This window comes from Eschscholzia californica, unplaced genomic scaffold (genome assembly GCF_041429995.1).
Source record: "Eschscholzia californica isolate CP2 unplaced genomic scaffold, dmEscCali1.0.p SCAF_2, whole genome shotgun sequence".
Taxonomy (NCBI): domain Eukaryota; kingdom Viridiplantae; phylum Streptophyta; class Magnoliopsida; order Ranunculales; family Papaveraceae; genus Eschscholzia; species Eschscholzia californica.
The window spans coordinates 57,091,194-57,108,369 of NW_028238309.1; the positions used below are offsets into that span (position 1 = coordinate 57,091,194).

The 17,176-nt window shown below is 34.5% G+C and overlaps 3 protein-coding genes across 3 annotated transcripts; 2 read left to right on the forward strand and 1 right to left on the reverse strand.

The window, feature by feature from the left end:
- Positions 1–2,011: 2,011 nt before the first annotated feature.
- Positions 2,012–3,814, forward strand: LOC147559397 (bidirectional sugar transporter SWEET3b-like). The gene is made up of 6 exons (XM_086661305.1): positions 2,012–2,270; positions 2,379–2,415; positions 2,504–2,726; positions 2,815–2,976; positions 3,108–3,227; positions 3,343–3,814. Exons 1-6 carry the CDS (start codon positions 2,105–2,107, stop codon positions 3,571–3,573), a joined length of 939 nt encoding a protein of 312 aa, XP_086517431.1. The 5' UTR covers positions 2,012–2,104; the 3' UTR covers positions 3,574–3,814.
- Positions 3,815–4,394: 580 nt separating this feature from the next.
- Positions 4,395–8,757, forward strand: LOC147559398 (vesicle-associated membrane protein 724). Its single transcript, XM_086661295.1, has 5 exons — positions 4,395–4,893; positions 5,529–5,670; positions 5,797–5,917; positions 8,128–8,190; positions 8,308–8,757. The coding sequence occupies exons 1-5, from the start codon at positions 4,704–4,706 to the stop codon at positions 8,455–8,457; spliced, it is 666 nt and encodes a 221-aa protein (XP_086517421.1). The 5' UTR covers positions 4,395–4,703; the 3' UTR covers positions 8,458–8,757.
- Positions 8,758–12,740: 3,983 nt separating this feature from the next.
- LOC147559399 (flowering-promoting factor 1-like protein 1) lies at positions 12,741–13,552 on the reverse strand. Its single transcript, XM_086657811.1, has one exon. It carries the CDS (start codon positions 13,356–13,358, stop codon positions 13,038–13,040), a length of 321 nt encoding a protein of 106 aa, XP_086513937.1. The 5' UTR covers positions 13,359–13,552; the 3' UTR covers positions 12,741–13,037.
- Between the last annotated feature and the right edge of the window lie 3,624 nt (positions 13,553–17,176).

Genomic DNA, 17,176 nt, shown 5'->3' on the forward strand with positions numbered 1-17,176 from the left:
AAGTACATGAGAGAAGTGGTTCCAATATGCATTCTGATGACATCAATCAGATTTCAGAATCAATTGTTCATTTTATAAACAATCCCTTTATAGATACTACATAGCAAAGCAAAATCTAAGAAGATATAGCTTGGTTTCAAGGGTCCCTTTATAGATACTACATAGCCGTATTTGTTCTTCTTGAACAAACATTTGTTCCCCGCGAGCAGATCTGGTATGTTGTCTGACCATTTTTTTTTCTGAAGATAGTTTATGGATGTCCTCACAAAGAGAGAAAGAAAAGAGCTCAACTTTTTAAAAAAAATTGGTATTAAATTTTCTTTTAAGGTCTCTATTAAGGGAGTTCCCAGAAGAGATGATGAAGATGAAAAGCGAAAAAAGTTAAGAAAAAAAGACCAAAGAAATATCAAGGATCATCTAGGATTTTAGGACAAATTGGTTCTGTGATAGTCCAACAAAAAAAATTTCATTCTGTGAGAAAGATATGAAATTGAAACGTCAAGCTCCACAATTTTTTTTTTTGGAAAAGACAGAAGAGAATACATGAACTTTATCTTTGGTGCGTGGATCTATGACTTATTTATTTCGCTGGTAGATCATACACCTTCTATCAAGGTCCAAAATGGATTTGAACTTTTTTTTTTTTCATAGGGTCTATTTATTTATTTATTTGAATTCTCAATCATTGACCTTTTGATGACGTGTATTTATTTATTTATTTCAATAAACTGTTTTATTAGGAATTATTTTTGTTCTCAAATTGATACAAAATAGGGTACTTCTAAAGGCACCGGGTCAAAAGGTTGTTAGCATCCGGAAATTATATTGACTCGGGTCAATGATCATTGACCCGAGTTATCTGTAAGCATCGGTTTTTAATGTGGGTGACACTCACCTTCGTTTGGCTCGTTCACCTACTTCAAAACATACAACTTGTTAAACTAGAAGAAGAAAATCTATAGACCAACATGGGTTGGTGTTGGAGCTGTTGTCCGAAGAAGAAGAAGATCAAGCTGGTTAATTTCCTATCCATCCATGGTCAAATAAGTACTCACTTTTAAACCCCCCACCCCCCTTTCTTTCATCATTTCAACCTTGTCTCAATCAACATTCCTTTTACCTTCTTTCCTATTAGCTTTTCTCTTTATCTTCCTCCACTCTAGGGTTTTTCTACTGTCTCCGGGAAGGAAATGTACAATCTTTTAGATTGCTTTTCTTTATGATTGCGAGTGAGTGTGGTTTTCATGAATGAACGGCAAGTTAAGTTGTAGATTTAACGCCATCGTTGTCCTTGTGATGTTGCAAATAAGGAGGACATCTTAATACAAAACCCTACGTTCATCATGCAATTTGCAAAGCTCGACGATTCTCTCATGTTTAGGAAACAGGTATGTGAAGGGAAACGGATTAGCCAATCCGTGTGTATGTGAAGAGTAACGGATTGGCTAATCCGTGACTTAATGGAAACAGGCGGACTGGTCCGGTCCGTCTAGTATTGTTTTGTACGAAATTGTGGTTGGGTTTTGTGAGAGATGGATGAAGGGGTTACGGTTAACTCCACTTGACCGGTGCCTACATAGTTGGACGGTGCTAATAGGAAAAAGAGCGATCGGGTATGATGCTAACAGAGATGGATGCTAACAACCTTTTGGTACGGTGCCTTTACAAACACCCTACAAAATAATATTACTTTCAACATTTTATATTATAATATTATTTTGTCTGCCCACTTTTAGGAAAATATCTCCAAACCAAATATACTCCTACCATTATCCTCATCTTATAATTTGGAGAATCTCCAATTAAACAGAATTACCAAGAAGGTGAGTTGGCATATACAAAGAGCTTACGTCGTTTCTAATAATTTCTACAGCTGACGTGGAATCCAGTAAAAATCATCACAGTATTTGTTTCTAGTGAGATTCTTCTTTAACCGCCCATGTCAATCCTTGTTGGAATTTTTTGGCCCTACTTGATTCCTTATCTTAACATTCAAATTCCTTATTCTTCTATATAAAATCCTAAAAAAATCTCACTCAAATCAGAGCTTGGAAGAAACAACCATATACATTCTTGTTGCTTAGGGTTTTGAAGGAGGTCCACAATGGATCAAAATTCCTCCTTCTCAAACCTTTTGCTTGCTATCTCTTCTTCTCAATTTGGTTCCAACCACGTCATGTCCCAAACTGAACCAACAATTCTTTTCGATCATAAACTATCTGTTTCAAGTGAAAACTTGGAACTACTGCGCTTTTCGGTTGGACTAATCGGTAGCTTATTCGTTCTCTTTCTAATCTTCCTTCTAATCTCGTTCGACTCGAATAAGGTATAATGTTTTTAAATTCACCCCTCAAACAATATTTCTTGTACTTTTGCAGGGAATGCGTTTTCCATACTTCTCTATGCGGCTCCCATGTAAAAAACAAAACTTATATTAGTTTTTATTAGTTTGTGTATTGTTTTTTTTTGTACTAATTTTTTTTTCGTGTGTTTGATTGCTCAGATTAACATTTAAACAAGTGACGAAGGATAAATCGACGGGCGGATTTTCTTGTATTCCATACATAACCGCTTTGTTGAATTGCTTGATTTATACGTGGTATGGCTCGCCTCTCGTTAGTAATAATTGGGAAAATCTACCATTAGTAACCATCAACAGTGTGGGAATAATCTTGGAGTTGTCTTTTATCTCAGTATATTTATGGTTTGCTTCGCGAAGAGGAAGGGTAATACTTTTCCCCATTTTTAAATTATTTTTTGTCATATGTATGATTAAATATAGATTTTAGTGATTATTATTTGAATTTTGTGCAGATATTTGTATCTCTAATAATGATATCGATTATCACTGCGTTTTCCGCCATGGTATTTGTTTTGATGTTTGAGTTTCAAGATCGTCCTCTTCGAAAAAGCATAATTGGAAGTATAGGATTTGTGTTTTCCATTGCAATGTATGGATCTCCATTAGTGGCAATGGTGAGTGATCTTATTGTTGTTAAATTGTGTACATTGTGAAGATATATTGGAAATCCCTTCGGGTTTACCATGAGAAAAATAAATATATTAATCATATCATACTAATTAATGTTTATCATTTGAAACTACAGAAGCGTGTTATTCAGACAGAAAGCGTTGAATACATGCCCTTTTTCCTATCTTTCTTTTCATTCCTCACAAGTGCAAGTTGGTTGGTATACGGCTTACTAGGCAAGGACATATTGCTCGCGGTGTGTATTTATTCTTATTAGTTACATATTTAATTTATTTTTCTTAATTAATTTACTAATATTGATTTCATCCCTTCTAACTATGTTTTATATTTATTTTTCCCCCTTTTTGCAGTCTCCTAATTTCATAGGATGCCCATTAGGTATCATCCAACTTGTTCTCTACTGTATTTATAGAGGAAGAAATGAAGTTATTGAAGAACCTATCAAGATTGATTTAGAAAGTGGAGGATCATCCTATCTTATTCAACCTCTAATTACCAATATTGATCTTGAAGATGATGGGAATGGCAATGTTGATGATGTGGTTGATGTTAATGTTGTAACGTCAGTGGTTTCCGAATGATAATAATTTGAAACTTCTCAACGACAATAATCTGAAACTGACAATCCAATAACGTTAGATATTGAGAAAGCCGTCAACCTGATAATGGCTTAGGTGAATAAAGCAAGGATATTTGGTATGATTTTGCTTTGAGAATTGTAATAGGTGATTTTCCTTTTCTTTTTTCTCCACTATATGTTTATGATTTTGTCTTAGATTGGTAATTCTTTTTCGAATATAAACTGAAATATGATTTTACGACTACTATTTGTAAATCTTTTTATTTCTCTTCTTCCAAAGTTCTACTTCTCATTGAGGTGGGTAGGATAAGAGGAAAATTTTCCTTCAGAAATTAGAAATTGTATACTGAACAGTGTCATGTAAAAGGTTAATGGGGCTACTGAATGTGCCAAACCGACCAATTGTAAACGAATAATGACATGGGAAATTTTCCAACCACTCTACATTTTGTTAAGTTAATACACTCTACATTTTTTTTTTTGAACATACACTCTACATTTTGTTAGTCAGACAACAATAATATTTCTTTTGACATTGACTCCAATTTATGAAACAAAGTCTATAACTACAATTATAGAAGACGATTTAAACTCTAAAAGCTATATAAAGACCTCTAGGCCATCTTAAGAGCGCGAAAGTCTTTCTCTATCTTTACTTATATACCTGAGTGTAGGAAATTTTGGTTAGGTCACACTGTGAGGATAACAAAAATGTAGTTCATAAGAAATTCCCTAATAATGATTGCCAAAAACGGAGTGTCTATAAAACCTTAGAATTAATGGACCCTATTCATATTTATAAGAAGACCCACTCGAATTGGTGTCGGACTGTACATAATTTATTTGTTGTCGGAGTAGCAGCAGACCCGAAAACTAGCCTTTGTCAAAATACGTCTAGTCGTCGTCGTCGCCGATTGACAAAATATTTGTCGGGGCAACCCCCTTTCTTTTCACACCTCGTATACACTTTCTCTTTCTCTCTCTAGATTCGTTCCTTTTGCTTCGCCTCAGCGAAAAGCACAAAGAAAGGTACTACTACTGGTGCTTCTTCCTTTCACTCTCTCTCTCTACTTTTTCTCTCTCTCTCTCTCTCTCTTCTCCGAGTATTGGAGGAAGAAGAAGGAGAAGAAGATGAGTGAAGAAGCGTTCATATACAGTTTTGTGGCAAGAGGAACGATGATCTTGGCTGAGTATACTGAGTTTACTGGAAATTTCCCTGCTATTGCATCTCAATGTCTTCAGAAACTTCCTTCTTCTAATAACAAGTTCACTTACAACTGTGATCATCATACTTTCAATTTTCTCGTTGAAGATGGATACGGTAACTTTTACTAAACTCTACTTCCTTCAATCTCTCCCTCTAATAATGATCGATCCACTAATTAAATGAATTTTAGGGTTTTGTACTTTGATTTGATTCAGAAAAAGTTGAATTTCTTAGTAGATCTTGATAAATAAGATTGTGAAATTGAATTTGATGTTAACAACAAGAGAAACTGGAATTCAGTTTGATCATTTTTCTACTAGTTTCTGAGATCTGTTAAGATAATAAGATCCTTGAAGTGGAGTATTGCTTATTGTTTATGTGTTTACGTCTTGATTCAATTTGGTTTAGTAGTAACCATAGCAGGATAGAGTGTTAAGACTTAAACCTAGATTTGGTGTGAAGTGATTTATTAAGTAGTTGTTGTACTTAAGGAAAATTATTGCCTCATTCGTTATTAATCCATTGTGGAAGAATTAGAGAACCATTAGGTTTAGTCATTAACTACAAAGAAGGAAACTTGTTTAGTTTCAGTTCGGTTTATGTGCCTTATTCCTAGCTTTGATTTGTGAAAAGGGTTTCTACACCCGTCTCTATGAAGATTAAATTGTTTCAGTCATTTCATGGGGTTAACTTTTCCGCTTGGTTGTCATATCTTGCTAACAGTAATTTCCTTTTTTCTTGATTTGCAGCATATTGTGTCGTTGCAAAAGAATCGGTGGGAAAACAAGTGTCTATTGCTTTCTTGGAACGTATGAAAGCAGATTTTAAGAAGAGATATGGAGGTGGGAAAGCTGATACAGCCATTGCTAAAAGTCTCAACAAGGAATTTGGGTAAAAAAATTATGCCAATTTTGTGTTTTTATTACGTCTTTTGAATAGCAATTTATATCACTTTCCTTTTAGTAACGAATATAGACTACAATCTCCTATTAAAACGGTATTTTGATAATACTGCAGGCCCATTATGAAAGAACATATGAAGTATATAATTGAACATGCTGAAGAGATTGGGAAGCTTTTGAAAGTGAAAGCACAAGTTTCAGAAGTTAAAAGTATTATGCTTGAAAATATAGACAAGGTACATTTTTCTTTCCTGGTTGTCATAACTATCTAGTTTGTGTGTTGATGAACATCATTTACCTCGGATGGAAGTCTTCACCTAGTTTTACATTATGCTGATACTTGCAGAGTCTTCACCTAGTTTTACTACTAAACATGTTACTATACCATGTCGCAGTATTCTCTTTCAAGGGGCTCCATAGTATATATTAATCGATCTAAGAGTGAAAGCTAAGTATTCATATTCATATTGATTGTCCATAAAATGTTATAGTTAAGCTAACACTTTGACAAGACTTCTCAATCTCAACGTGTTTAGTATGTTTATAGTGGATTGTTTTTTATATGTTGTAGCCTTGTAGTAGGTATTCAGGGACACCATTTGGGTGTAAAACTTTAAAAGTAACTATGTCACACCCCTCCCTTAGATCCTTTTAACCCTTCCCCGGCCCCCGCGATACACAACAAATGCGGGTGAAGTAATGGTCATCTCACGATTCTCACCATTAGATTTGGAGATGAAATGGTTAACTTAAGTGCAGAAGCTTGTATGTCCCTCAGCCAGTTGCTCAAGAGAGATACGTAAGAACCATTAGAGCCGAACGGCAGTTGGAAATGTGATTTATCTTTAATAGATTAATTCATTTTTTTTTAGTTGGGCATATAATCGTAAGATCCCTAGTGACGTAAACATACATATAGATGTGATGAGAGAGGCATCGACAGATGTTTAGCCTTTGAGTGATAACCTGAGTCTCCACTAGAGTCCTTTCACTCCTACAGTGAAAACACAAAAACAAAACATATAAAATTCAAACATAACAAACAATTTGAATGATAAGAAAACCCTGAATTCTAGGAATCAGATAACTAATACGTATTCCTAAAATAAAGAAACAACAAAAAATAAAAGAAAAAAAAACTCCTGCCTGCTGTTTGAAGTCGGTTGAAGTTATGATGTTCCCAGCTTTGGTTCGTGCTGGGCTGATTAACATCAGTTTCCAACCAACTGCTCAGCTCCATCTTATGAGTCCAACTCCTACCCACCATATTTTGTGCTCTTGCTTCTATTAAGTTCACTAGTATAGCCTAATAGAGAAGAATGTCTTGGTAGGGAACATCGTAATACTTGCATTTCCTTCACGCATATGATTCTGCCTAAAAAGTAAAGAATATCACGACTAGGAAGGTCTGAAGAATCTAAACCTCTATCAGGTCGTACCAGATACCCTTATGTTTCCTCAACATCTCTATAGTGAAAGTGCATGAAAAGATTCATCACTGGCAACATAGAAAACAGAAATAGCATCCTCAACCTTCTTCTCTCTTTTATCGAACGCCTATTCCTTGTGAGCCAATTTTGACAGTATGCTTGAGTAATTGACAGGTATAAAGAGTGGCTTTATACACAAAAGTTCGATTTTGCTCTGTTAAGATGCTGGAGGATAGAGACCTCTCCGAAGATCCAATGGCCCAAATGCAAAGATTCAATGGTTGAGATCAACCAAGACAACATCAAAGCCAATAATCAAGATCCTCTCGAATTATTATCTAATAGGCAAGATCGATCAAGTTATCCAAGATTTTTATCATCCAAGACTATGGAACATATTTTATACTTGAAAATACTTAGGTTGCCGTTTAATTGCTAGTCCACTAATATAGGAAGTTACATTTTCTCCGTTAAGTTTGTGGTCATCCAACTAAAAACCAATTGGCAATGAGTGGAGAGGACCTATATGAGTGGTTACTGTATCACCTCTTTCTCATGTCTGGATTACTCTCACACACTCCAGTGTGGCGTTCCATGAGCCTGACACGTGTTTTTTTTCGGGTTACGTGGAGTACGTGTGGCTTTTAACCTATTACTTGTGGGCCTAGCTCTAATACCATGTTAAGTTTGTGGTCATCCAACTCAAAACCAATTGGCGATGAGTGAAGAGGACCTATGCATTATATTCTTGGTCACTATATCATTTTTCTCTCACGTGGGACTATTCTCACATTCTCGGTTAACTATCCACGAAGATGCTAAGCTTAACGTTTTCTTCTTTTTGGTCAATTATCGATTTATTGTCTCACCATTGTCAATGTTTCATTACCCATCACGATCATCATATATTGTTTTGTAAATACAATATTCCGGGTCATGTGACATATAATTAGTTAAGCTGGTAGAAAAATGTATGATGCTTTTAACCTATAATCCTAAAAACGACTCTTTTTCAGGCCATGGATAGAGGAGAGAAGATAGATATTCTTGCTGAGAAGACCGAAGATCTGCGTTCACAGGTTTACAACTTTCTTACTTAATCATTTATCATTCTAACTTCAACTACATCTTAAATTGATAATTAACCCTCTATCTCATCCTATATACTAAAGGATTCTAGTAAACTTTTTCTCCAGGCTCAAGAATTCAGGAAAAAGGGGACACAGATCCGACGAAAAATGTGGTATCAAAATATGAAAATTAAACTGGTAGTTCTCGGAATCCTCTTGTTTCTTGTCTTAGTAATCTGGCTTTCTGTTTGCCATGGTTTTAAATGTACAAACTGAGCATACGTCAAGAAAACAATCCAGTCGCAGAGAATGATTTCTCCACTGATCAACATTCCAGAATTTCGGACGCGGTAGGGAAGAAGATATCCAGTTTAACGAGAACGATACCATGATCACATCATAGGCATAATCAGTTAAGTTGTAAAAATAACCCATTTCCCGGGTTGAGCTGTACTTCGGTAATGTGATTTCTGATCGACAATTCAAAAATGAATGTTTGTTGCATTACATTATGTAGTTATATTTCTTCTGTTCTTAAAACATAATAAATAAACATATATTAGGTTTGGAAGTGCAGATATGAACACCTTTGAAATTAGGTTTTGTTACTTACTAGTACCTGCTAAAACCTACTAATGATAACTTGATCATAATTTGTTGTTCTGGTGCTGCCCATTAATCTGGAAAATAGAGCTTCAGTAGGTGCCATCAATGCTCGACTAAAAGATCAAAGCTGAACTCTTGTCTGTAAGGCGAACGAAAAATTCTGCAGGCGCTCTCTGGGTTAGCTATTGGGCAGGTCCATATAGTCAGCTTTTTTTGTTTGTGGGTCTAGTCAGTTGAACCAAGTCTTTGCTGTGCCCAACCCTCAGTCAGATTTTGTAAAGATTAAATATTCTCACAAGAGGTATGCTATTTGGCCCGAAATTGGGAGCCGACCATAGGCCCAAAAGCTGATATAGCTGGCTCCTATGGGTCAGGTCCTTTCTCTCGGCATAGCCCGACTAGTGGGAGCCAGCCACATCAACCTTCGGCTTGTGGTCTGTCCCCACTTTTGGGCCAAATAACATTTCTATTTCTCATAATTGTCATGAAATTTTTCTTCAAACAGTCTATGCAACCTAAAAACTATACAACTCCCTTTTTTTTTTTGTTAAGGAACTACACAACTTCCCCAAGTATCATTATTTATACAAATTTTGGGTTTCTAGTCCAAAAATCTACCCCTAAACACACATTTAGTCCACCCTAATATTAATATAGGATTTTAAGCCAAAATAATAATTATAATGGATATTTAGTCCAACTTAGTTAAAGTATGTTTATATGTCAAGATTAAAGTGTTTTTCTGTTTATTGATTCTTGTTTTGTTTCATAAATTACCTGTTATTTATTGTTAAAGTTTCATACTTTATTTCATTTTTTTTATATGTGTTATACATAACACATTATGTATCAACAATGTTTCTTCAAAACGGAAAAGGACTAAAAACCTATTTTTCGAGAAGATTGGACCTTAAACCCTTTTTGAACTTTATTTTGGACTTAAAACCCATGGACCCTTATTTATACCCTAATACACAAAATCAATGAACAATAGATTTACATATGTACAACCAACTGAGCAAACAATTCCACATACTGATTAACTTTGTTATAACATAATATAATATATTTAAAAAAAAAAAAAACATAATATAATATATATTAATATTATAGAAATATACTCCATATAAGACAAACAAAACTTTGTTGAAACTAAATACATTCTTTGCCCTCAATAACTAAAGTAATATAGAAAATTTATAAGGTCTTCTTAGTTGCCAATTAGTTTTGAACTAATTCGGGGCCAAGGAAAAACAATGGCTAACGATCAAGAAATACCCACAGACAAAGGAAAAGGACCAGACAAAACAAAAGGAAAATAAGTAAAAAGGCCAATCAAAATACACTCAATCAGAACAATTCCAACCCAATAAGAATAGAATAAAGGTAGAGACAAGATAGCAATTAAAGTGTAAAAAGAGGTTCTATTTCCATAATTAGTCCTCATAATCATTAATTAGTGGGCATGTGGTCCTCAAAGTAGAGTTTTAGAGCACCCCTAATTGCATTAAGCATTTCATCATTTGGTAGGAAAAGAATCATAGCTTTTGAAAAATTGTTTCACAAATAAGTCATTTTTAGCAAACTAGGCCATTCAAGTAAAATAAAATGGTTGCTCTACGAGGGAAGAACAAATGAATAACATCTTGATTCGCAATTTCTTTCTTTTATGGGATTCTTTTGGCATGTTTCTTCTTTAATATTTCAATACAATTAGCTTTTATAATTATTTATGTAAGCTAGAAAATCAACTTGTTCTTTGTAAAGTTAATTATAAATAAGTTTTTGGCACGATGGATTTTTATTTTCCATACTCAATTACCTTATGTGTTTAAATTACATCCTCTTAGCAAGTCTTTTGATTGTCTCTGCATATACATATTTGTTCATAAGTAAATAGCACTGATCTGAAATGTCATTTTTATTCAACTATAAGAATTTTTTTTATTTGTGCATGTGTGAGTATCATTCTCACAAAAACTGTATCTAAACTTACTGATTAGTGACATAGAGCGTGATCGACATTTAGAACTATTACGTATAGATTATTAGTAGTGATGTATATCGTATGTAATTTACTTTTCCTTAGAGGTTATACTACATAGATTTATTCTGTATTATATATGTGTAATACCATATTAAGTTTGTCGTTCAACAAAAGAAACATTGATGGGCATTATTAAATGGGCAATGAGATTTTTCTCTCACTCAAATATCCTAGAAGACATACGCTACATGACAAGGTAATAAGTACTTACCCATCAAATCAAACTCAAGAAAGGACATTTCAACAAAAAAAAAACTCAAGAAAGGACATAAATGAATCTCTTTTTCTTCTTTCTTTCCCATACTTGTTGGATGGAATGGATAATGGAGCTTGTCTTCTTTCTCTCTCAAGAGATAAAGCTTTAGAGAAAGAGAGAGAGTGATCCAAAAGCCTAGCCTCCAAAGATCTTGAAGCATATCTATTGTGGATGAAGGTAAGTTTAAATGTGGAGTGAGTACAAGATCAGCACAAAGAGATGGCATCATGCATGAGATGTTCATTGAAAGAGAAATGGGAATGGGCTTAAAGTCTTAAACTGACATATCCATGCATACATCCCTAGCTTTATCTAGGGTTTCTATGGTGGGCTTCAATTCAACATGTGATGATAAGACTTTCCTTATCCACATTGATTTGATGGTGGGGTATTTCCAGAAACTTGTTTACTCTCACCTTTGGTGATGAGTATGCACAAGTATGATTTCGCCACGTGGTTGCCACATCAATAAAATTTTTTTTTTTTCGGTGATATTGGATATTCTTTTTATCCTATTTTACAACAATCTTATGAATTACAGGAAGACAAATAGAATGAAGGCAATTTTCATACAGGTTGATGGTTAATTAGCTAATTTGGAGTTTGCAAGACTCATTTTCCACAATGTAGTGTCACATATGATTTTAGTCCGATGGGCGTTTATCTTACCTTTACGGGTGTCTTATTAGTTTATGTTTTTTTATGCCATTTAGTCTTGCATCTGATAAAATACTTGTGCTTTGTAATTAAAACAATAGGTTCTATTCCTTCACTTATTCAAAGTATAATTTTTTCATTATCAAATTATTTTTTTGTCAACGGCTCAATGCTATTCCACTATTATCAAATTTGTCGTTTTTTAAAGAAGACAATCAAAATTAAGATTTAGGTGAGTACCATGAAAATTATTTTTAAACGTAATATCAACAAACCATATTCTTTTGGGGATCGTTATGTGCACAAATTTTATTTTTACTTAATTTGTTGCTTAACAAGTCATCTCAACTAAGACAAAAAATTCACAGTCAAACGATTTAGACCGTTTTGTTACCGGAGACTCATCAGTCAAAAATTAGGTCAAAATGTTTGATACATTATCCTATCTGGGATTCCTTTTTAGCAAAACTCATGCAGCTGGAAGGGTAAAAAGTTGTTTTTGTGACCTCAAAATTAGGGATGTGACTCCAGAAAAGATCCTCCCACATCAGTGGAAGGAGTCATTTTGCCATGTGAAACTTTAGACTTGTGAACTTATGTTGGGCTCATCAGTTGACACCCTCCCAAGTGTCAATCTACATCTACATGTGTAAATAAAGAGGTGTTGACAAAATAAAGAGCAGCACATAGACGCTAAAAGAGGGTTGCAAGTCAAAGCCTACTTCACTCCACGAAATCAACACTCTCTATTTTCGAGTCAATTTCATTTCTCTCTCTCTTGATGGATCTTTGCACTCTATATAGACTGTTGATTTCTGTTTAGGTGCGGGGTAGGTCCACTTTTATAGCCTCTTCTATCATTTTTTTTAATTCTTAAACCACTAATTTATAACAGAGTGCAACATATTTATCACACATTCTCCTAAACAACTGACATGTCAGCAAACTGCCACATGTGCATCACTAGAATGAATGAATTATCACACTTCAAAGTTCACACCACAAGAACATTTCAAGTTTTATTACTGAAATAACTACAAAAGTTACAATTAGTCACCGAAACATCTCTCCAACTGATTAGTACACCCCAAATTCTTGATTTCTTACACCCCATTTCCATCTCTTTCAAGTTCAACAACAAAAACAACACAATTACCTTCTTCATTTATGATCACCAACATAGAATAATTTCAAGATACCCAAGAACAAAAACAACACATATATGTATAAACACTCCATACCCAAACAACCAAACTAGTTTTAGAGAGAAAGAAAGAGAGAGGTCATGAGCTACATGTCCTTAACTAAGAAGATATTACGATTCTTAACAACAATATCATACATATGTATGGACCTAAATTTGTTGAAGTCTTTAGGAAGAGAAATAAGATCAAGAGATGATCTCTTATGGTATTGAATAAGAGAAGGATCATCATAATACCTTTCCCATCCAAGTGCCATTAACTTTCTATCAAGAACTGCATAAGATGTCATTACTTCATTACTTGGTAAGTGAACTAGAACTTTCTTACGTCCTTCTAAGGACTCCGCTCCTGGATTTTCGACTAGACTTACCACGCCGTTTTTCTTAAACACCCATACTCCAGACATATCTTATATACTAACTTAATTTGCTCAAGGGGTGGTGATGAAGATGGAAAGAGAATGGGAGGAAAAGTTTTTTCTCTTGAAAATATATTGAAGGAGTTCTCTAGGTAGGTGGTGAAGTTGGAATGAAGGGTGAATGGGGATATATATAGAGGTAAAAGTTGGATTAAATTATGAAATTTATTGGAAGAGAGGGGCTGCCCACCAAGGGCCAAGGCTAATATTATTGGGTTGCCCCATTTTTATGCTTTCACATTTATGCTATTTATTCTTGGGCCTTTAGTAACATCTTTTTGGGCCACAGGTGGATTTGTTAATGGATCAGGAGTACTTATATGGACCTATAAAGTCCATGAATGTGTGACATTCAAATTGGAATGTTTGAGGGTCCATGAATGCCTGTGGTATTGTGAAGTCTACATTAAATAGGTGATAATATGTGTATCTCTCTACTCTATTGGTAAATTATGATTCAAATATTGTTTCGGAAGAAAATGTGCAATTTTGGTTTTTCTCATCTCTCTAAAAGCTAAATCAAATGTGTTGGTAACTATCCCTTCAAATACAAAGGAATCACATCTGCCTTTAGGGCGGGATATTTACCTACAACCTTTCTCTATGACATTGATCTTAACTTTAATCGACTAGTGAACAGAGACTTATCGTGTTCGTAGGCCTTGGCTCCAGGATTGGGTGATGTTTTGCTTTTCTCACTCAAAAGCAACTTATGAGGTTAAGTCTCCCTCAATATCATTCGTTGTTGATGACTAACTTATTCACTTTATGTTGATCCGTAATGGAGATCTATCTTTATTGTTTCTAGCGCCTTCCGTTGTACTTAGTTATTATATTATGATAATAACGTCCGAATATTAAAATTCGATTATTAAGATCGTGATTACGAAGAACTTCAAGTAGGTAGATCTTTGTCTTTCTAAAGTGAGAAAAAGGTAGATATGTGTTCCGGGTACATATAAATAGAGATGACATTTCGTGTACGTCTTTAAAGGCATCCCTCAAAGTTCCTTCGTGTTGTCAATGTCGTTCAAATTCCTCAACTAGTGTTTGTGCAGTTTCCAATTTTAATGTAAAAATATGAAGTACAGAAAGTCATCGAGTCACAACTCAAATTCGAATTTTGTAATGCCTATCTAACTTTACCAGCCAAACAAGTTATACGAATTCCTTTTTTCGGTCATTTACAAGGTAACATTACTAAAGAGAGTGACATAAGCATCAAAACCGCATCCATGGTCAACATCAATGAATTCTTCAACTTTCAAAATCAGCCAGCCCCTTAGATTCCAAAACATGAATAGAACGGATAAGATTTTCCCACCTTTTGTTTTCTTGAGAAAAGTTATCCACTGGGAACATTTTCTTTTAGCCACCGTTCTCATTACCACCTTTACCTTCCATGCCAAAAAAAATTTCTTGCATTCTACCTTGAGATGAGACCCTGTAAAAGAGCAGGGTCTCCTGTCCATACACCCATCCCAAAAATGCCAAAGCCTAATTCTATGATCATGTACTTCGAAAACGTATTTGTATATATTGTGGCGGATGGTGACGAATGACAGGTGTCGTGTCACAATAAATACCGAGGACATAAAGACGTTATATATTTTTGTTTTGTAGAAAACAGGTTTTGAGCAAATAGTTATGTTAAATTCACGATTATGTGACGGAGAGATAAATTGAACTAGTGACACAATAATTTAACGTCATTGAGTCGAAGATCTTCTCCTACAATCTCGACTTACATCTAAGGACAAACCAAGAAAAGATTTATTTATAATCACCACACATGTAGATATCTTCAAATATTTTGAACTGAAGATCGTCGTCGGGTCTCGTCATCTCAATCCATCACGTATATCACGTGTTACACATGTATCTTAACAACTTATGATTTTTCATTGCCTCGTCCAGATAGAGGGAGATAGAGGAAGAGGCCGCTGGACATGTTTACATGCTAGATTTTAGGAGGGAAAAGTTCACCACATTTTGAGAGAGAACAAATTACTAGACGTAAAGGACAAATATTATAGATATCGAAAATTTTAACAAATTGAAAAATAAAATTTTAGTTACCTCAGTATTTTTCCTCTTTTAGGGGTGCATAAGAGAAGTCCCTCTTTTCAATAAAATTACTCCCTCAGTCTAAAAAAGAAGGCCGCGGCTTTGGGGAATAAAGAAAATTCTCCGGGGAGTAAAGACTTTTCTTAAAACTAGTCAAATAAGATTGACTTTTTATGTTTCTTTTTATTGCTAAGGGGCTTCTAATTTTAAAAGATGCTATAAAAAAGGCTCCTCCATCTCATCACCTCTTTCTACCACTTCATCTTCTCGACACCTCATCATCTTCTCCGGCGAAAGTCGCCGGCCGGCCAATTTTCCGGCCGGCGACCTTCAAACATAAAAAAAAACTATTTTTTTATTCTCTCTCTCTCTCATTTTTTTTTTCTTTTCTCTCTCTCCTTTTGTAATAATCCTATAAATTACTACCAAATCAGAATTATTGGTCCCATAATCAAACCACGGCCGTCTGCTTTCTCTCTTGTAGATAAACTTATAACAAAAGGAAAGGGTGCTATAACAGAGCAATTTCTTAACCTAATTCACTTGTTCTTTTTTTTTTATAGATCTGCAAATATCCCATACACTAGAGAGAGAAATATTCAATTTAGAATTCTTCATCAAGAGAGAGAGAGAGAGAAGATGTGTTGTGGGTGTAGATGTTGCATATGCTTGCTAGCATTGGTGGTATTGATCGGTCTTGTATTTGGATTTGGAGTATTTGGGCATGGATTTCATAAATTGAAGGAAATGATTCATGTTTCTAATCATAATGGAACTACCTTTTATCATTCTGGAAGACCTTTCTTGGGTTATGGAGCACCTGCTCCTTCTAGGGTTTTATTATCTGGTTCGTTTCTTTCATTTTGATGTTTCTCTAGGGTTTCTCATTCTAATACAGCAAAATGCACCTAATTGAAGGTCTGTTCTCTCTCTAGTTCTGTTCTAGAGAGAGAGAGAGAAAAGAACAAAAAAAAATTAGAGAGAGAGTGGAGAGAGAAAATAAAATAAAATAAAATTTTATGTTTGAAGGTCGCTGGCCGGCGACGACTTTCGTCGGAGAAGATGATGAGGTGTCGAGAAGATGAAGTGGCAGAGAGAACAGATGAGATGGATGAGAACTTTCAAAAAAGTGTATTCCCCATAAAAATTTATTCCCCGGAGAATTTTCAAAAAAATCTGGATTCCCTCGAGAATTTATTCCCCGGAGAATTTTCTTTATTCCCCAAAGCCGCGGCCAAAAAGAATGACCTATTTTAAAAACCCAACTTTTTAAACATCATTAATTGGAGTTTGACTTTAAAAAATAACATTGTTTCCAATTGTAACCTCATTACCTTTTGTAATTTACAATAAAAAAGTTAAATTTACTTTTAAATAAAGTTGTCATTAAATTTAAAGTAATGGGTATTGTTGGAAAGAGCCAAAAGTTCTTTTCTTTATTTTTAGAATAGGACACTAAAATGGGACAACTCAAAATAAAAATTAGGTCATTCAATGTGGGACGGAGGGAGTATCAAACAAGCGAATATAAACCCAAAAACGAAGGCGGAAATATGCTAACAATGTCGTTAAGTTGAGAAGAATAATGGTGATATAAATGGGCCCAAATATTGAGCATTATTTCATTCGAAAAATGGCTCTTGTATGAGGTCTACCCAAGATAAAAAGTAAGGAACCAACAAAATCAATGGTTGGAGTAACTTTAACCTTATTTCTAAACATTTTTTTTTTAATTATTA

Coding starts and splice junctions, on each gene's coding strand:
- LOC147559399 (XM_086657811.1), bottom strand. CDS start 13,358: ATGTCTGGAGTATGGGTGTTTAAGAAAAACGGCGTGGTAAGTCTAGTC.
- LOC147559397 (XM_086661305.1), top strand. CDS start 2,105: ATGGATCAAAATTCCTCCTTCTCAAACCTTTTGCTTGCTATCTCTTCT. Junction 2,271..2,378: donor CTTTTCGGTTGGACTAATCG/GTAGCTTATTCG, acceptor GTACTTTTGCAG/GGAATGCGTTTTCCATACTT. Junction 3,228..3,342: donor GCAAGGACATATTGCTCGCG/GTGTGTATTTAT, acceptor CCCTTTTTGCAG/TCTCCTAATTTCATAGGATG.
- LOC147559398 (XM_086661295.1), top strand. CDS start 4,704: ATGAGTGAAGAAGCGTTCATATACAGTTTTGTGGCAAGAGGAACGATG. Junction 5,671..5,796: donor AGTCTCAACAAGGAATTTGG/GTAAAAAAATTA, acceptor ATAATACTGCAG/GCCCATTATGAAAGAACATA. Junction 8,191..8,307: donor CCGAAGATCTGCGTTCACAG/GTTTACAACTTT, acceptor CTTTTTCTCCAG/GCTCAAGAATTCAGGAAAAA.